We start from the raw sequence: 21,749 nt of genomic DNA on the forward strand, positions 1-21,749 counted from the left end.
GCCAAATCTGACTTTCCACGCAAAACTAAAACACAAAAATGGACTGGACAAAATTATTGGCACCCTCAATTTAATATTTGGTAGCTCACCCCTTGTAAAAAATAACTGAAATCAATCACTTTCTGTAACCATCAATGAGTTTCTTACACCTCTCTAATAGAATTTTGTACCACTCTGCTCCAGGTCTCTCAGATTGGAAGGCTTCCTTTTCCCAACTGCTATTTTGAGATCTCTCCACAAGTGCTCTATGGGATTGAGATCTGGACTCACTGCTGGCCAGTTCAGTACTCTTCAGTGCTTTGTATTAAACCATTTCTGGGTGCTTTTTGACGTGTGCTTCGGGTCATTGTCCTGCTGTAAGACCCATGACCTCTGACGGAGACCCATCTTTCTCACACTGGGCCCTACATTGTGCCATGCCACAGAATTATTTGGTAGTCTTTAGATTTCATAATGCCAGGCACACAGTCAAGATATCCAGTGCCTGAAGCAGCAAAGCAACCCCAAAACATCAGTGAACATCCACCATGTTTGACTGTTGGGACAGTGTATATATATGTGTGTGTGTGTGTCTGTGTCTATAACTATACCTGCATATCTATTCCTATAAATATATCAGTATAGATATGTATTTTACATGAACAGTATAAGATCTATATAGAAATATATATTTCATAATAAAAAGCAAATTATATTCTAGGTGAAGAACATAGGAAAGTAAAATCCTCAGTTTCTAGATTTAGATCTTAATGGGTTAGTGCACATGAAAACTTAGTATTCTTAAGGCGCGATACTGAAGTATTACATATAAAAGGCCAGATTACGAGTGGAGTACAAACATTTGCGCAAGCAATAAGGGGTTTATTGCGGGTGATTGCAGGTGTCGGGCTTATCGCTGGTATTGCGAGTTGAAAGTTAATGCAATTTACACTGGAATGATTACCGCCTCCTCAGAGCTCTGGTTAACTGTTTTGCAAAACTAAAAAGTTTTACAAAACACATCAAAATTACATTACAAAGTACATAACACTCATAATAACACCATCTAATAAATATTAAAAAAAAAAGATTGCACACAAAAGTTATAAGGGCTCGAAGATATGAATCAAAGGTGTTAGTAACAAAAGGCAGGAAAAAGGGCTTTAACATTGAGATACATACATATACATCTAAAGATGTATATGTATGTATACAGGTGAAACTCGAAAAATTAGAATATTGTGCAAAAGTTAATTTATTTCACTAATGCAACTTAAAAGGTGAAACTAATATATGAGATAGACTCATTACATGCAAAGCAAGATAGTTCAAGCCGTGATTTGTCATAAATGATGATTATGGCTTACAGCTCATGAAAACCCCAAATCCACAATCTCAGAAAATTAGAATATTACATGCAATCAATAAAACAAGGATTGTACATACCTGTAGAACAATATCGGACCTCTGAAAAGTATAAGCATGCATACTGTATGTACTCAGTACTTTGTTTGGGCCCCTTTTGCAGCAATTACTGCCTCAAAGCGGCGTGGCATGGAAGCTATCAGCCTGTGGCACTGCTGAAGTGTTATGGAAGACCAGGATGCTTCAATAGTGGCCTTCAGCTCTTCTGCATTGTTCGGTCTCATATTTCTCATCTTTCTCTTGGCAATGCCCCATAGATTCTCTATGGGGTTCAGGTCAGGCGAGTTTGCTGGCCAATCAAGCACAGTAATCCCACGGTCATTGAACCAGGTTTTTGTGCTTTTGGCAGTGTGGGCAGGTGCCAAGTCCTGCTGGAAAATGAAGTCAGCATCCCCATAGAGCTCGTCTGCGGAAGGAAGCATGAAGTGCTCAAAAATCTCCTGGTAGACGGCTGCATTGACCCTGGACTTAATGAAGCACCGTGGACCACACCAGCAGATGACATGGCTCCCAAAATCAACACAGACTGTGGAAACTTCACACTGGACTTCAAGCATCTTGCAGTATGTGCCTCTCCATTCTTCCTCCATACTCTGGGTCCTTGGTTTCCAAATGAGATGCAAAATTTGCTCTTATTAGAAAAGAGGACTTTGGACCACTGAGCAACAGACTAGGTCTGTTTTTCTTTAGCCCAGGTAAGATGCTTCTGACCTTGTTTGTTGTTCAGGAGTGGCTTGACAAGCCCATGTCCAGGATCTGTCTGTGTGTGGTGGCTCTTGTGAAAGTTCCCAACACTTTTAAATGGCCTTTTCCTGACAATCCTCTCCAGGCTGCGGTCATCCCTGCTGCTTGTGCACCTTTTTCTTCCACACTTTTCCCTTCCACATAACTTTCTATTAATGTGCTTTGATACAGCACTTTGGGAACATCAAACTTCTTTTGCAATTACCTTTTGAGGCTTTCCCTCCTTATGGAGGGTGTCAATGATTGTTTTCTGCACAACTGTCAGGTCAGCAGTCTTTCCCATGATTGTGATTCCTACTGAACCAGACTGAGAGACCATTTAAAGGATCAGGAACCCTTTGCAGGTGTTATGGCTTAATTAGCTGATTAGAGTGGGACACTTTGTGCCTAGAATATTGCACCTTTTCACAATATTCTAATTTTCTGAGATTGTGGATTTGGGGTTTTCATCAGCTGTAAGCCATAATCATCACAATTATGACAAATCACGGCTTGAACTATCTTGGTTTGCATGTAATGAGTCTATCTCATTTATTAGTTTCACCTTTTAAGTTGCATTAGTGAAATAAATGAACTTTTGCACAATATTCAAATTTTTCGAGTTTCACCTGTATATGTGTGTATGTGTGTAGATATGTATTTATCTATTTATATGTGAATATATGCATTTACAGACATATACACATAAATACATATGTACACAAATATAGACATATATAGAAGTACATTGGAGCCCTAGCCCTTTGCAATTAAGTAGATGTAAACATGTAAAAACATATTTATACAATATTCATATTTAATAAAGGTTTTAACTGTCTATTCACTGTAAATATTTCACATTCCAATGTTCTGTACATAGCACAATATGTTCTAAGTATTTATAAATAGATATTCCTATATATATATATATACTAGTCCTAAAGCCCGTTCACACGGGCCATTTTTTGCATTACAGTGGTCCCACCCCTGGCGTTCTCTCCCTCCCACTCTCTTTTGCTTTCTCTCTCCCCCTCTCTTTTGCGCTCTCTCCCCCTCTCTCTCTCCATCTCCCCCTCTCTCTCTCTACACTATCTTTGTCCCATCTCTCTTTCTTTCTTTCTCTCCCCCCTTTCTCTCTCTCTCCCCCTCTCTCTCTCTCCCCTCTCTCTCTCCCCCCTCTCTCTCTCCCCTCTCTCTATCTCACCCCTCTCTCTCTCCCCTCTATCTCTCTCTCTCTCCCCCCTCTATCTCTCTCTCTCCCCCCCTCTCTCTCTCGCCTCCTCTCTCTCTCGCCTCTCTCTTTCTCTCTCCCCTCTCTCTGTCTCTCTCTCTCCCCTCTATCTCTCTCTCTCTCCCCCGTCTCTCTCTCTCTCTCTCTCTCTCTCCCCCCTCTCTCTCTCTCCCCTCTCTCTCACCTCTCTCTCTCCCTCCCCTCTCTCCCCCCCTCTCTCCCCCCCCTCTCTCCCCCCCTCTCTCCCTCCCCTCTCTCCCTCCCTCTCTCCCCCCCTCTCTCCCCTCTCTCTCTCCCCCCCCTCTCTCTCTCCCCCTCTCTCTCTCTCTCCCCCTCTCTCTCCCCTCTCTCTCTCTCCCCCTCTCTCTCTCCCTTCTCTCTCTCCCTTCTCTCTCTTTCTCCCCCCCCCCCTCTCTCTCTCTCCCCCCTCTGTCTCTCCTCTCTCTCTCTCTCTCTCTTGCCCCTCTATCTCTCCCCCCCCCCTCTCTCTCCCCCCCTCTCTCTCTCCCCTCTCTTTGTGTCTCTCCTCTCTCTCTATCCCCTCTCTCTCTCCCCCTCCCCCCCCCCTCTCTCTCTCATTCTCTCTCTCCTCTCTTTCTCTCTCCCTCTCCCCCCTCTCTCTCTGTCTCTCTCTCTCCCTCTCTCTTTCCCCTCTCTCTCTCCCCACATCTCCCCCCCTCTCTCCACATCTCCCCCCTCTCCCCACATCTCTCCCCATCTCCCCCCTCTCTCCACATCTCCCCCCTCTCTCCACATCTCCCCACATCGCTCCCCTCTCTCCACATCTCCCCCCCTCACTCCACATCTCCCCCCTCTCTCCACATCTCCCCCCTCTCTCCACATCTCCCCCCTCTCTCCACATCTCCCCCCTCACTCCACATCTCCCCCCTCTCTCCACATCTCCCCCCTCTCTCCACATCTCCCCCCTCTCTCCACATCTCTCCCCTCTCTCCACATCTCCCCCCTCTCTCCACATCTCCCCCCTCACTCCACATCTCCCACATCTCTCCACATCTCCCCCCTCACTGCACATCTCCCCCCCTCTCCCCACATCCCTCCACCCTCTCTTGAGCTGTTTGAGCTCTCTCCACGGCCCTTCACGGGCCTTCACGCTAGGCCCCGCCCCTTTCACGGGCTTTCGCGTTAGGCCCCGCCCCCTTCACGATCGGCCATGCCCACTTCTGCTCGGCGCAGTCGGCAGAACAGGTAGGGACTTAGGCCAGTATGTTTGTCCGCGTGCTGTCTCTACTGCGCATGACAGCTTCGGACAAACACACTTGGCCTTTTATAGTATAGGATATATATATATATATATATATATATATATATATTATAACTATAACAATACCCTCTCCTCTGCACTTGACACTCTCGCTCCTCCCCAACTTCGCAAAGCCCCACATCGTCAGCTCCAGCCCTGGCACTCCCAGAAAACACGCCACCTGCAAAAATGCTCCTCCACTGCTGAACGTGCCTGGAGGAAATCCCGCTCTGAACCTGATTTCATGAACTATAAGTTCATTATCCACTCCTACACCTCTGCCCTTCACCTAGCTAAGCAAATCTACTTCTCTTCTCTTATATCCACTCACTACACAAACCCTAAAAGACTCTTCTCCATTTTCAAATCTCTCCTCTACCCACCTGCACTCCCCCCCCCCCCCCCATCTGCATTCAGTGCTCAAGACCTGGCTGACTACTTTTTCAATAAAACACTTACCATCCGAAGAAACATCTCAACACAAGCCTGCAATCTCCCATCTTCACTCCCAGTCACCCCCTCTGCCACTCTCTGCACCCTCCTCCCAACCACTGAGCGTGAAGTGACTTTCCTATTGTCTTCCTCACACCTCACTACCTGCCCACTTGACCCTATTCCTTCACATCTAATACCTTCTCTGTCTCCCACCCTCACTCCGGCTTTTACTCATATATTCGTATATTCAACCTATCCCTTTCTACCGGCTCATTCCCTGCCTCCTTCAAACATGCAAAGGTCACCCCCATACTCAAAAAACCCTCCCTTGACCTTAACTCTCCTACAAACTACCGCCCCATATCACTGCTCCCGCTATCTTAAAAAATCCTTGCAAAACTAGCTTTTGATCGCCTAACCCACTTCCTGTCCTCCAACTCATTGCTCAACCTCCTGCAATCTGGCTTTCGTCCCCAACACTGAACTGAGACTGCCCTCACCATGGTTTCTAACGACCTCCTTTCTGCTAAAAACAAAGGCTACTACTCTATACTCATCTTACTTGACCTCTCTGCTGCCTTTGACACTGTTGACCATCCCCTTCTCCTACGGACTCTCAGCTCTCTTGGAATCTGCGACACTGCTCTCTCCTGGATTCACTCTTATCTCTCTAACAGATCCTTCTCCGTATCTTTTGCTGGTGACTCCTCCTCTCCATTGCCTCTGCCTGTTGAGTACCTCAAGGCTCTGTCCTGGGTCCTCTACTCTTCTCTATTTACACTTCTTCACTGGGTAAACTTATCAACAGCTATGGCTTCAACTACCACCTCTATGCTGATGATACCCATATCTACCTTTCCACCCCTACACTCTCTCCTTCTGTCAATTCTGACATCAGTGACTGCTTATCTGGCATTTCCTCCTGGATGGCCTCTCACCACCTAAAAATTAACATATCCAAAACCGAACTACTTCTAATCCCATCCTCTAACTCTACTCCAGTTTCTAATTTTTCCATCACTGTTGGCGGCACCACTATCTCCCCATCACCCCAAGTCTGCTGCCTCAGAGTCACGCTTGACTCAAATCTGTCCTTCATTCCCCACATCCAATTGCTCTCTTCATCCTGCCGCAAACACCTATGCAATATTTCCAAAATTCATCCATTTCTGAGTGCTGAAACTAATAAACAGCTAATCCACTCCCTGGTAATTTCCCAACTTGACTACTGTAATAACTTACCATCTGGCCTCCCTCTTACCCGCCTCTCTCCCCTTAAATCCATCCTAAATGCATCTGCAAGGCTAATCCACCTCTCTTGATGCTCTGTTTCTGCTGCACCTCTCTGTGAGTCCCTTCACTGGCTCCCCATTCACAGCAGACTTAAATTCAAAATTCTCACCCTGACCTACAATGCCATCACCAATTCTGCCCCACCCTACCTGTCCTCACTCATCAACAAATATACCCCAACCAGCCCCCTAAGATCCAGCAATGACCTGCTTTTTGCTTCCTCTACCATCACCTCCTCTCGTGCTAGACTACTGGACTTCTCTCGTGCGGCACCAACCCTCTGGAATGCACTTTCTTGAGCTGTCAGACTTTCCCCTAACCTCTCCTCCTTTAAACGTTCCCTAAAGACCTTTTTGTCCAGGGAAGCTTATCACCTGACTCATTAACAAACTAACTTCACTTACCCAACAAGTTACCCTCATCTATCTCCTCACTTATATCATTCTCACCTTTGCAGTCCCCACCACCTGTTTCCCATCCTCCCACCCATCTAGATTGTAAGTTCCCACCGGAATAGGGCCCTCAATTCCCCCTGTATTTGTCTGTAAAATTTTGTCTCTTATTGTATTGTTTCTCCGTTGTACTTTTATCCTTGCACCCATGGGCAGCCCTGCGGAATCTGTTGGCGCTTTATAAATAAAGAATAATAATAATAATAATAATAATTACATACATATATATATATATATATATATATATATATATATATATATATATATATCGGCATAGATATATATTTTACAAAAAAACATCATATATATATATATATATATATATATATATATGTGTGTGTGTATTTATGGATAAATAGAACATATTCTGCCATGTGAAGAACAGGAAGGAATGTGAAATATTATTATTTTCATGTCGGGTTAGCGTACTTGAGAAAATGGGATCGGATTGCCCATGAGTAAGGTGTATGTTCTTTCCACTTTTCGCGCTCTATTGAAGTCCATGAGAAAATACGATGACGCAATCGCAATATTGTAACTTTTGGCATGCGTCAAGTTAGCGCACAAGTGAAAAACATTTTACTTTCAACTTGGTACCTGACGTGTGCAAAAAAACAGAGTCAAGTGCATAATCTAACCTTCTGTTAAATGAAAGTTTGGTGTGAAGACATTTCTTTACAACCAACTTTCATATTCAAAATCTGTTATTAAAAACAAATAGCTTGTATTATATACAATCAGATGTATGCCAATTAGGATATCCATAAATAACTGGTTTTAAATTGGCATTAAACACCTTGGGATAGCACTATAAAATGTTTAATTATGTGTATTAAAAATAACTTGCCAATATCACTTCAAAATGTATTTATTTTTTTCCCTGTTATTGCTTGACTTTTAACTGACTTGTTTCAGTTAAATTGCAATGTTGTCCAAACTTTATTTCCAAACTTAAAAATACATAATAAAAAACAAACAAACAGAAAAGTTGGAGGGTTAATACAAACCAAATGTCTTCTATTCAGACACTAACCATTGACATTTTAAAATTTTTGCATCTTTTGTTATGAAGAACTGTAAATTAAGATTACTATGTTGAAGATGTAATTTTAGTCGAACTAATATTGAAGTCTATAAAATAACTGAAAATGTATAAATTATTGGTTTGATTATCATTTAAATATCTGGCCAACACCCTGAGATTTTTACAAAAACATCAAAATCTTGCAGTGTCTTTGTGCATAATGAATTACCATAACCAAGGCAAATGATTTTTTTAATTCGGCATATAGTTAAATCAACATATTTATAAATTTATTGTAAACATTTCATTTTTTAGCTATGTTTTATGCTTTATTTTGTACACATTCTATATCATAATACATCCTTGTTGACCTTACATTCACCATTTAAATTACTTTTTGATAAGATAATTTGAGACATCAATGCATTGGGAAATTATATTTTGTTATTAATTTACATTGAAATGCATAAGTGAAGAAAATGAAACTGGATTTGCATGTATTTTTCTCTTTGTGAAAATCAATATCACTTTGAAGAATTACATTTGAAGGAACAAAATAAATTTAATTTAAATGTTCTTGCATGGCAGTAAGCTAGGGGCATTATGAACTGCAAGTGCTGATTTATTTGACTGCATTTTAAAATAATGTAGAGGGAAAAATAAAGTTATTATAACTTATAGCAGTACATCAACTGCAATACTTTATAACAGTTAATGGTTAATCATGATGACTATATAGTAATTAATTAATAGTATTAAAACACTAACTTGCCAGATTGAGCATGCATGGAGCTTGAAAAAATGGGCAGGAGCCCCGAAACATTGCTACACTGACCTAATAAAAGAATCTTAGCCCTTGGAGTGCTACCTTCATTTCTTCATTATTTGAACTATTGGAGGTCACAATAGGAGGGGAGACATTGAAGGTGAGTACTGGGACATAGCAAGTGTATTGACACAATAAAGGTGGAGTGCAGTTCTTTGTCTATGGCTCGTGGTATAAATGTATGACCCATCATAAAAACACCATACCAATATCAAACAGGCAGCATTTAGCAGTGATAGAAATGAATTGTGTGGGTGGTATAGGTTCTGATTGGCCGTTCTGCTGAAGATGAGGAGTTTACAGACGCTGTACTTGGATGGCCAGCCAGGAAAAGAAAGGAATACATTAGTTTGGGGTTTGAATAGGAAACTATAGGGAAAAGTAGATTGTGTAGAATGTTTAAATTGTTAGCATTCATTTATAACAAACCATGATTGAACATTCATCCTTTTTTTAACTAATGTGTTGAAACAGTCAACTATCTCTAATAACGTATTTAAAGGGAATTAATACAAATTTTAAAAGAGGAAGCAGAAAATTCTATTCAATCTTGGCAGCACATATATGTTGCATATTTTCACTTACTTGGCAACAAAAAGACAAAATTATATAACTGGAAATATAATTTTCACAAATAAAAAATAAATAAAAAATCATTGCAATTATAGAAAATGTTCTACTTTCTACAAAAAACAAACAGAAAAGATGCAAAAAAGGTTAAAATTGTTCAATTTTGCCTGTCTGCGAGTTCCACAGTAAGACAAAAATGTTTATTGACATTGTAAAAGAAAGTGATAATAATAATAATAATGAGTAGTCTGTCTGTATGCGTAGATACTCTCTGTATTATCACATTTGCACATTTCAACAATACTATTTGTCATATTTTAAAATGTAATTTGACTCCTATGACTTCAATATACGTTGAATTCCTGTGCTGATCAGTATAATTTTCTTTACACACTAAAGTTAGCTTTCAAATAAGATCAAATCCAACAAAGCTCCCAACTGGACAGATACTGTATATCATGTTTTGCTAGTAATAGATAAGGTGCAGGTCCAGTAAGGAAATACGTATTTCACGTGCTAATAAGCATGGCATGGAAGTAAACAAACAATGATATATGTAGATGTGAATTGTAATATCTCTGGCTAATATTGAGTGTTCTGTATTAATTTGAAATAATATATAACAGCTATTTATGCCATACTTTCAATAACAAAATGATAAAATAAAATAAAACATAAAATAAAATATTGGCAAATTTTAACTTTATTAAGAGAGACTATAAGTTGATAGCTATCCCATGGATATAATATTAATAAGTTCATTAAGGGGCCATATTTCAAATACCCTCAATAGAACACACCATCCTGGGACTATATACTATCTGTAAGTACAGCTACATAACAAGTTTATGAGTATAGGTTACACATCAACCCCTAAATATGCACTGTGTAAAATATAGGAAAATCAGCAATAACATGAGCCAATATAAATCCACTCAGTCAGTGCACAAATGCATATCCCCACCCTATGAGTCTACAGGCTCCAGAGCTAGAAAATGTCTATTGGGCTCTTTATTCCAGTGTTTTCACAAGGGTGAATAACATAAAAAAGCAGTTAAATTTTGTGTGTACATTAAGTTCATAGGGGTATATAGTATTGAGTCTATGGGGTATATGCTGTCGGCATTTAGCGATGTTGGGCGGACATGTGCACCACAGCGAATCATGTCTGTCTGACGTGATAAATTGGCCCCTATGTATCCAGGAGGTTTCCAGTTGGAGTATTTTTACCTCTGTCTTCACCTCTCCTTAGGAGGGCACATGATCATTCAATATTATTCTCAAGCTTGATATAGGATGTACTTTTTGTAGAAAATGTTATGCAAGAGGAGTATCTGCAAAGCCAACCCAATATTTACCAATAATTACCAGTTAGTATCTGGTACTGGGAATCTGAGTCTGGGCAGCAAGAGGAGAAACTATAACAAGAAATGGGGTTAGAGTCGTTTTTTTTTTTATAAGATGGGAGAGTGGGGGGAGGCAGTGGCACAGAAATCTCAAAACTCCCAAACCAAAACTGTCCAGTTGGGAGCTTTGTTGCATCTGATCTGTTTTGAATGTTAAAGTCACTGACCAACCCAGAACGACATAAATAATAGTACTGTGTAAGTACGATTTTTTTTATCTAAAACTCAAATGATATTATGAAATGGCTCAAAGTCAGCTATCTTAAAATAAACATAAATTTTACAGAACCAATTTACTTAACATCTAGAATAACTATGTATATTTTACATCTGTGCAAAATTAGCTAAATATTTATTTTAAAAAAAAGTGTAAAATTTGCTCACAGCTCTGCAAGAGAAAAAAAACCTTTGACTTTGGTTCTTCATGTGATAAAGTTGGACACTCCTGCTATATACACTGCAGAAGCCTGGGATTGGCTTCACTGGGCAGCTATATTTTTATCATACATAATGCAAGAGGGTGAGTGAATAGCTGCAGAAAATGACCAGCCAGGCTGTTCACCTTCAAGCAGAATGCCCTAAGGTAGCTGCTCTATTAGGCTGCATATAAACAGGTCTCTGGAGTATAGGATTGGGCTTTTTGTAGCTTTTATAGAGTCTCATTCTTCTTTAACACCAGATAAAACTATTTTTGTCAATGCGTGTAGTTTTATTTCACATCCGTAACTATGACTTTCTGCTGGGTCATTTTATCCAAGTTTCTTAAACACAAGAATAACAGAAACAATTGTTCTTCAAGAGAGTTAAAATAGCACAAATTACTTTATTAACTGACCAGATATTATTAGGCCATTAAACTGTATGAATATAAATTCATTGCTGCATAAACTCCCCAAGTGTCAATACATTAACTAATGCAATATAATGAGCAATAAATCATCAAACATTTTGTCTTTGGATTGAAAGAGCATATACAGCTGATAATTATGGTGATGTCAATTCATTTTCTTATATGTAACAAAACCATTCTAATTTGCATTCACATGCACATAAAAATAAATAAAGTTGGAAAGGAAATTTAAAAAGTATTGTATAGATTGCTAAAATTATTTTTCAGATCAAATGCATTACACAAAAAGCAGGTGAAAATGATCAGGCACTCTGTAATTTAAATGCACTAATTCTGGTGAAAAGTAAATGTGTTGTGAGAAAATACCTCTATTTAAAAGATTCCATCTCATGAGTTTGCAATTTATGAACTAGACGTGCACTTGTTTAACTGAATGCTGAACATAGCCACTGGTATGGCAATTCAGCTATTTTTCTAATAGTGCAAAAGACAAAGTGCAAATGCCGAAATTCACAAAGTGTGCATGTCTATTAGCATCATTTTCATTTTTCTATTAGCATTTTCATGTTTGCACCTATGAACAATCATTTATTTGTGTGTATGTGACGAAAAAGAAATTAGTTTTTTTCCTATTTTCCTCTTTTTGATAATGGGGCCGATTTAACATGCTGCTCTTAATTTATCAGCCCCCTCTGAGGATTTATCCGCCACCTCTGATACGATTAAGATGATTGACACCCCCTGCTAGCGGCTGCAAATCTCCAGGGGGCAGCATTGCACAAGCATTTCACTAGAAATGCTTGTTCAATGTTAAATGCTGACAGCTGTTGGCATTTAGCGATGTCAGGCGGACATGTCGCTTGGAGAACTTTAATATGCATTTCTAAAAATTTTATTTGCAAACAAACAAGAAAATAGCATTTAATCAGAGTTCAGCATGAAATAATATTCCAATTTTTTTAAAATATGAAAACTTCTGAAGTCCATAGAATTAAAAACTGTGCATTTGACAACTTATTTTTATAGCCCTTAGATTATTCCTCTACTAACATGACAACCTTACAGTATGAGTGCAACTCCTCTGAGTTGTTTTTTTTTAATCATAGTGTGATTTGCATAAATATGTCTGAAAATTTTTCAGCACTAATTAATTGCTTTAAATTTGTAACATTTCTTCTTGTATTATCATTGCAACAGCATACAATTATCAGCCGTATATAAAGAAAATGCAAATACAGAATTCAATCACACAAATGTAAAGTTAAAAATGACAATCATTTTAGTGTAAAATAAAATGCTATTTTGTATTACTGCATTTTATTCTTAAATAAATTAGTTTTGTTATCATGCAAGGGTTAGACAAAAAAAAAATGTTCCAACTAACAAGAGCATTTATTTTACACCAAAATATATTTTTATATTCACTGACATTCACATATTTTTCATATACTTAATGCTGGTGTGATATGTTGCCAGGATTTGAGGCAAAATATATCTTTCTCTCTCCTTACCTTAGTCTACTACAATACTCAATTAACTCCTTGGATTCCAGAAAGAGCTTAATGATATATTTTACATTATAACGAACACTTCCAATGATAAGATAAATTCATACATTTTTGCTCTTAAACACACTTATAATTATCTTTTGAAATTATCCTAATAAAAAAAAAAATCATCCTCCCTGTAGCAAAAATACCTACAGTATTTCAAATTGGATAATTTACTGTCAACACTTGAGAAAATGATCAGTATATTTGTTACAGCCAGAAAGCTTAAATGCTTCACACGTTCATGCGTGTAAACCACTGAATGATTTTCTTTTTTAGAAAATATGGCTTCATTTGCACGCTGAATTAACCTTGCAATAAAATGGCAAACCCTCAATTTGGAACAGACGCTAATGGAATATGTAAACACATTGTTCTTCTGTGTGATATATTAATGAATTACTAGTCTTGGAATAGGCACTGCTAGCATGAAATATTTTGAAACATGTTTACTGCCAATGAAAGTTATTGGCTACCATAAGATTATGTACATCATTGATATTTTTGCTCTTTTTAATACAAGGATGCCATGTTTAGATAAGAAATATGTATACATATGATTTGCAAAGATAAACTTTAACATGGCGAGATAACCCTTTGACTACCAGCTAGGGCTATAACTTGTATAAATAAAAGCAGAGAAGCGCTTATCCTGGGATCTTATTGTGCTGTAGGCCCTTCGAAATCAAAGGGTTAAGGAGCTTATTTCTAGCATTTAGTTAAACAACACAAATCAGTGTATCCTGCCCACATCTTTTCATTGACATATAAACCCTCTTAACTATCAACAGCTGAAATTTTCAACAATAATAAAATACAATTTAGAGTTTCATCACACTTATTTCTATATGTTAGTTTAAGAATGGGACAACATAAAGTTTTTTTTCATCACACTCACATGAAGTTATTGACATTTAATATTCATGCATGGAAAAACATGGCAGAAAGCATGACACTGATTATGCACAAAAGTTTACTTACAGGTAATATGTGTAGGAGTTATAGCTTCTTCTGCCATGATGAAGCAAGGGTTTAGGCAGTGGTAAGAAGGGTGAATGGAAGGAAAGAAAAGCCAGATATTAATGTATGAAAAATCAAGATGAACGAGAACAGATCAGATGACATGAGTGAAACAAGCAAATTACATCTAAGACAGAACATGCAACACATCAGAATATATGGTTTTACTAAACCTGTTCATAAAGTAAATTAGGGATTTATCTGCTAATAACGTTTCTTAAATGTTTACTCCTATTATCAATTTTTCTTCGTTCTCTTGCTATCTTAATTTAAAAAGCAGGAATCTAAAGCATAGGAGCCGGCCCATTTTAGGTTCAGCACCCTGGATAGAGCTTGCTTATTAGTGGCTACATTTAGTCAACCAATAAGCAAGTGTAGCCTAGGTTCTGAACCAAAAATGGGACTGGCTCCTAAGCTTTACATTCCCGCTTTTGAAATAAAGATAGAAAGAGAACGAATAAAAATTGATAATAGGAGTAAATGAAAAAGTTGCTTAAAATTGCATGCTCTATCTGAATCATTAAATAAATAAATTGGGTTTAGTATCCCTTTAAATATATTGTTTGTTTTGCTAGCTAAATTGTGGGATAAGCCTTGCAACTGGAATAGCATAGAGCTTTGTTAAATTAATTGTGCAGTTTCAGCCAAATCACTGATTAGTAAGAGCAATTTATATAATGGGGCCTATTCAATTAGCTTTCACTAATGTAAGCTTATAAAACATAAAGACAGCCACGGTACAGATACTCTATGGCAGCAGAGTTTGCAACTATGTATAACATTACTCTAAACTTTGTTGCAAACACTGCTGCCAGATGGCTAAGGATACATACATGCTCCTGAGCTCACCTAGGATTACTTTTTAACAAAGGATGCCAAGAGAACTAAGCAAAATTGATAATACTAGTAAATTATAAAATTGTTTAAACTTCCATGCTGAATCATAAATGATTAATTTTGACGTTACTGGCCCTTTAATTATAAACCACGTAATTATTACTATAAAATATCTCTTTGATCTGTATGTTCAATTAATAGGATTTAGTCTCTTATCAATGAACTGTTCTCAACCACAGATACCATCAAATCCTGTCCTTGAGGTATATGGATGAATAGGGGAACTTCATATTTAGGATATTGTATTATTTAACACAATAAAAAGAGACATATTTCCTTTATAATGAGTCAAATGGAACACTGTGTAGCTGTTAAATAAATTGAGAGTATAGCTGTATTTTAGTTAAATCCAGCTGTTTCTATACAGTGATGATTTTTTGAGACAATATATTGTTGATTTTTTAAACAATAATCATAATATATTACCATTTTGTTTTTATAAAATGAGGCTAACAAAACATTGTATTTGTAATTAAAATGTAAGAATTTTTAGTTAAAACTACATGCTCTGTAATCACTATACCATTTATTTTAAGTTGAGTGATGGTTTTACTTTCCTTTTTAGATGGGGACCCAGTTCTCTTGAAAATACAGTGAAATAACCTATAAATTAACAGTACACAGTATTTTTTGTTTATATACTTACAGAGTATCTTAAATATCTATGAACTTTGGTAACCAATTTATAACAAAGCCACTCTACATTATTGCCAAGATTTGTGCCAGGTATAATTTTAATGCCGAATGATGGCTTAATCAGAGGCTTATAATTGGATTCCATTCCCATGTGTCATCTAACTCCTCCCTAAATCTTTGTATGTCATTTATATTGGAGAGTTTATAATCCATGTGTAACATGACTACAAAAAAGATGATGCTTTCTGAGTTTTACCCAGAATCCTTAGACATCGGGGGAGCAGTGTATGAGTAAATGTTGCCCATCTGAGCCATGCAGATATGCAGTAAAATGGTCTTAATTTTTCTAAATGTGAAATTGATGTTTATGGAACATACATACAGCAAAGCGTCTATGAGGCATAATGTGAAAACAATGTTCGATTAAAAATGAATCTGAATGAACAAATATTTGATATAAAAACACAAACAAGGAGCCAAATATGTAAATGGAATGTTTGAAGTTTGCTGACTAATTACAATAAAAAAAAACCTTCATGATAGTGTAATTTAACTAAAGCATACTTTTATCACTTTTTTGAAACAGTGTAGACTATGTAAGAACAGAGCAAAGTGATGTGATGTCTGGATGGTAATAACCACTGGTGTCGCTGGGTTGAAAGTAAGACCAGGGAATTGCAGGGATTTAACCCAGGAACAACTAGTAATACATTGATTGAATACCCTGATGCCAGCTATAGTGATCTAAACTCCTGTGTCAGCTAATAATACACAAAACAGTGATTTCACCTACTGTGATTTATAGAAACACAAAGACCAGTTACTAAATTCAATGTGCTTGCTAGTTGCAAATAATGCAGTGATTAATCCCCTCTGGCAAATAGCAACTAATAGCAGTGATTATTTAACAAAATATGGCAATAATAAACATTTACAACTGAGCCCCAGTGGCTCCTAGAAGCAAATAGCAGTGGTTTAAACCATCTATAGCTTTTCCATAGGTAGAGGCACTTTCTAGTGTTGCTACCCAATTGCCTTTTCAATCTTCTCGTATGCATGGGCAACTACAGTTGTAATCAAAATGATTCAACCCCCATTGCAAATTAGGTTTGCTGTCAACATTTACAGACTTTCAGCTGTTTGCAAAGAACAATTCAAACAAAAGCAATTGAAATAGCTAAACACAACGAATGCTTCAAGTGGTTTCCCCAAATTCAACAGAAAATGCAACTATTAATAAATTCTGCAGTCTCAAAATTATTTAACCCCCTGAATAGAATCCCTTACAACACAAATCCTTCACAGCACAAATATGAAAAATAGGTGTTGTCTGAAGCACACCTGATGCAACTAATTGAGGGCTTCATTAGTTGCACCAGGTGCGCTTGAGCTAGAACACATGAAATACCTGAACTGGCTAGGGGTTTGTTGAGTGTCACATTTGAATGCATGTTAGAAATATGGCTAAGTCAAAAGAATGGTCCAAAGGATTAAGAGATGAGATCATAACAAACAAGGAACAGGATACAAAATGATAGTGAAAGCACTGAATGTTCCTAGAGACACCGTTGGAAGCAAAGTTTGCAAGTTTGCAAAGTTAAAGGAGCAGTGGTTACACTACCTGGACAGGACAGGAAAAATAAGCTATCAATGGCTGCAACCAGATTTCCAGAAGTTTTGGAATTCTGTTCTGTGGAGCGATGAAACAAAACTGGAACTTTTCTGCGCGATGGATCAGCAGTATGTCTGGAGGAAGTAGAATGAAGCATACGCTGAAAAGATACTCTGCCTACAGTTAAGCATGGTGGTGGCTCGGTGATGCTCTGGGGCTGCTTTGCTTCCTCTGCCACTGTAAACCTGCAGCATGCGGAAGGCAAGATGTATTCATTGAAGTATCAGGAAATCCTAGGAGAAAATGTCATGCCGCCTGTGAGGAAGCTGAAGCTTGGGCATCATTTGACCTTCCAACAGGACAATGATGCCAAGCATACCTCAAATTCCACCAAGGCATGAAGAATGATTCTAAAATGGCCATCACAGTCATCTGACTTGAACCCCAAAGAAAATCTCAGGTGGGATTTGAAGAAGGCTGTTGCAGCATTAAAACCCAAGAATATTACTGAACTGGAGGCCATTGATCCTAAGGAATGGGCTAAGATTCCTCAGGAACACTGCCGGAAGCTGGTATCTGGCTATACCTCTCGTTTGCAGCAGGTCATAACAACAAAATTGTGCTCTTCTAAGTACTAAAGATGCTTGCCATGAAAGGGTTGAATAATTCTGAGACTGCAGAATTCATTAAAATTGCATTTCCAGTTGAATTTGTGGAAACCACTTGAAGCATTCATTGTGTTGAGCTATTTCAATTGCTTTTGTTTGATTTGTTCATTGCAAACAGCTGAAAGTCTGTAAATGTTGACAATAAACCTGATTTGCAATGGGGGTTGAACAATTTTGATTACAACTTTAAGCCAGTTCTTAATGAAAGTGGTCATGATGGACGCTTACATATTTGTAGCATACAGAGTTTCTGACTGCAGGTGCATCCTTAAATGGCATGCACAGTTTAAATTCACATGGTAAGGGGCATGCAACTTCTAAATACAATCACTGCTGTGTCTGTGCACTGTTAATTCAATAGGGTAGAATCCATCTTAGAAAAGCAGTTACCATATTTGAAAAGGAAATTGCTCTCAAGGTTAATATATACTGTATACTGTACATGTCCAAATGAACATTTGTAGATTTACTAACCAAGGGCCAGAGCATTAATCCCTTGTATCCTCCTACAGACACCACTGGTAATTACCATATTAAACTAAATAAATAAATATATTGGGCTTTGTAATTGTTATTGTTACTAACTTGCATAACTAAATATAAACTAAAATTTGTTTTATTAATTAAACATTATTAATTATTAAACTGACACCAGATCAGGCAAACTATACTAATATCATTTGATAAGAGAGTAAATGAAGGATACAACTGTACTAGCCCTTCTCCCTGTGCCTAATGTAAAATAATTTGATTGACAGCAGAATAATGCTTTCAAAATTAATTTTTGCTTTCATGTATTTAATATGAACATATACTTAGATGTATATAAACTGTATGTGTGTTTGTATACAAATGATTCTGGGTTTGTTTTTAAATTAGGCTATTAGGTTATGTAAATGAAAGATAGATTGTAGATTATACTCAGTTTTGGTAATATCTTGTCCTAAAATCCAAAATGGTCTATTATCTGTCCATCTGGATCTTGTTTCTACCCAGGCCTGGGTTATACTAACACTTGGCCATCCTATAGCATATCTCAAGGAATTATCTTTAAAAACAAATCATAGACAAGAAAAGGTGCTAGTTCTAATTAAAAGGGAAATAATATAACATAAATAGCTCAAATTTGTTAATTTTTAGACAAATTTACTGATTCTTCTTATACATATGGCAGACTATGCCACCCATAGAAAATAAAACTTGTATATTAGCCTTCTAGTCCTTGTCCTTGACATATACATAATGCAGAGATCTATTTATAAAGTTTACACTAATACTTGTAATATATTGTCCATACTGTTATTGTTACTATGTTTATAATTATTATTGTTACATTTCTAACTGTAATATTCATCAGTAGAAAACATCAAATTAATACACAACAATGCATTATTATTTTGGAAGAGCTAAATTTAGAGGCTACAAATAATTATTTGATTATTAATTAAAAAATATTTTTTTCCTGGATTGTATTAGGTATGCATAATTCATTCACAGTCAACATGATTACAATAAAACTTGTTTTATAGTTACACAGAATAAAATTATATATTGATTGTTTTAAATATATTGATGTTCCTCAGCCTGTTATTGTCTTGTGTGTCTCTTCTGGGGCAGACAATCATTTTAATCAGAAACTAACGGCTAGATTTAGAGTTCTGCTGCATGCTTTTTTTCCCCCGCACCTTTTAAATACCGCTGGTATTTAGAATTCACAGAAGGGCTGCGTTAGGCTCCAAAAAGGGAGCGGAGAACATATTTAATGCCACTGCAACTCTCGATACCAGCGGTGCTTACGGACGCGGCCAGCTTCAAAAACGTGCTCGTGCACGATTCCCCTATAGGAAACAATGAGGCTGTTTGAGCTGAAAAAAAACCTAACACCTGCAAAAAAGCAGCGTTCAGCTCCTAACGCAGCTACATTGTTTCCTATGGGGAAACACTTCCTAAGTCTGCACCTAACACCCTAACATGAACCCCGTGTCTAAACACCCCTAACCTTACACTTATTAACCCCTAATCTGCCGCCCCCGCTATCGCTGACCCCTGCATATTATTATTAACCCCTAATCTGCCGACCGCACACCGCTGCCACCTACGTTATCCCTATGAACCCCTAATCTGCTGCCCCTAACACCGCCGACCCCTATATTATATTTATTAACCCCTAATATGCCGCCCCGAATGTCGCTGCTACCTACCTACACTTATTAACCCCTAATCTGCCGACCGGACCGCGCCGCTATTATAATAAAATTATTAACCCCTAATCCGCCTCACTCCCGCCTCAATAACCCTATAATAAATAGTATTAACCCCTAATCTGCCCTCCCTAACATCGCCGACACCTAACTTCAAGTATTAACCCCTAATCTGCCGATCGGAGCTCACCGCTACTCTAATAAATTTTTTAACCCCTAAAGCTAATTCTAACCCTAACACCCCCTAAGTTAAATATAATTTTATTCTAACGAAATAAATTAACTCTTATTAAATAAATTATTCCTATTTAAATCTAAATACTTACCTGTAAAATAAACCCTAATATAGCTACAATATAAATAATAATTATATTGTAGCTATTTTAGGATTAATATTTATTTTACAGGCAACTTTGTATTTATTTTAACCAGGTACAATAGCTATTAAATAGTTAATAACTATTTAATAGTTACCTAGTTAAAATAATTACAAAATTACCTGTAAAATAAATCCTAACCTAAGTTACAATTAAACCTAACACTACACTATCAATAAATAAATTAAATAAACTACCTACAATTATCTACAATTAAACCTAACACTACACTATCAATAAATTAATTAAATACAATACCTACAAATAAATACAATTAAATAAACTAACTAAAGTACAAAAAATAAAAAAGAACTAAGTTACAAAAAATAAAAAAATATTTACAAACATTAGAAAAATATTACAACAATTTTAAACTAATTACACCTACTCTAAGCCCCCTAATAAAATAACAAAGCCCCCCAAAATAAAAAATGCCCTACCCTATTCTAAAATTAAAATAGAAAAGCTCTTTTACCTTACAAGCCCTGAAAAGGCCCCTTTGCGGGGCATGCCCCAAAGAATTCAGCTCTTTTGCCTGTAAAAAAATAAAACATACACTACCCCCCCAACATTACAACCCACCACCCACATACCCCTAATCTAACCCAAACCCCCCTTAAATAAAGCTAACACTAAGCCCCTGAAGATCTCCCTACCTTGTCTTCACCACACCGGGTCCCGATCGGTCCAGAAGAGCCTCCGATGTCTTGATCCAAGCCCAAGCGGGGGGCTGAAGAGTGACGTCCATCCTCGGGCTGAAGTCTGGATCCAAGCGGCAGCTGAAGAAATCCATCATCGGGATGAAGTCTTCTATGAAGCAGCATCTTCAATCTTCTTTCTTCCGGAGCCATCATCTTCCAGCCGACGCGGAACATCCTCTTCTACCGACACCTACTCGCCAAATGACGGTTCCTTTAAATGACGTCATCCAAGATGGCGTCCGTCGAATTCCGATTGGCTGATAGGATTCTATCAGCCAATCGGAATTAAGGTAGGAAAATTCTGATTGGCTGATGGAATCAGCCAATCAGATTGAGCTCGTATTCTATTGGGTGATCGGAACAGCCAATAGAATGCAAGCTCAATCTGATTGGCTGATCGGATCAGCCAATCGGATTGAACTTGAATCTGATTGGCTGATTCCATCAGCCAATCAGAATTTTCCTACCTTAATTCCGATTGGTTGATAGAATCCTATCAGCCAATTGGAATTCGATGGACGCCATCTTGGATGACGTCATTTAAAGGAACCGTCATTCAGCGAGTAGGCGTCGGTAGAAGAGGATGTTCCGCGTCGGCTGGAAGATGATGGC

At 37.7% G+C, this 21,749-nt stretch overlaps 1 protein-coding gene across 6 annotated transcripts in view; it reads right to left on the reverse strand.

The window, feature by feature from the left end:
• Positions 1-21,749, reverse strand: part of PTPRM (protein tyrosine phosphatase receptor type M) — a 1,348,209-nt gene that overhangs the window by 384,518 nt on the left and 941,942 nt on the right. For 4 of the 6 annotated variants that reach the window (XM_053714930.1, XM_053714929.1, XM_053714932.1 and 1 more), the window contains one exon: positions 14,007-14,036. The exons of the other annotated variants lie outside the window; for them this stretch is intronic. In XM_053714930.1, coding sequence (XP_053570905.1) covers positions 14,007-14,036 — 30 coding nt within the window. The remainder of the gene's footprint in view (positions 1-14,006; positions 14,037-21,749) is intronic. 6 annotated transcript variants of the gene reach the window in all.

This window comes from Bombina bombina, chromosome 5, assembly GCF_027579735.1.
Source record: "Bombina bombina isolate aBomBom1 chromosome 5, aBomBom1.pri, whole genome shotgun sequence".
Classification (NCBI taxonomy): domain Eukaryota; kingdom Metazoa; phylum Chordata; class Amphibia; order Anura; family Bombinatoridae; genus Bombina; species Bombina bombina.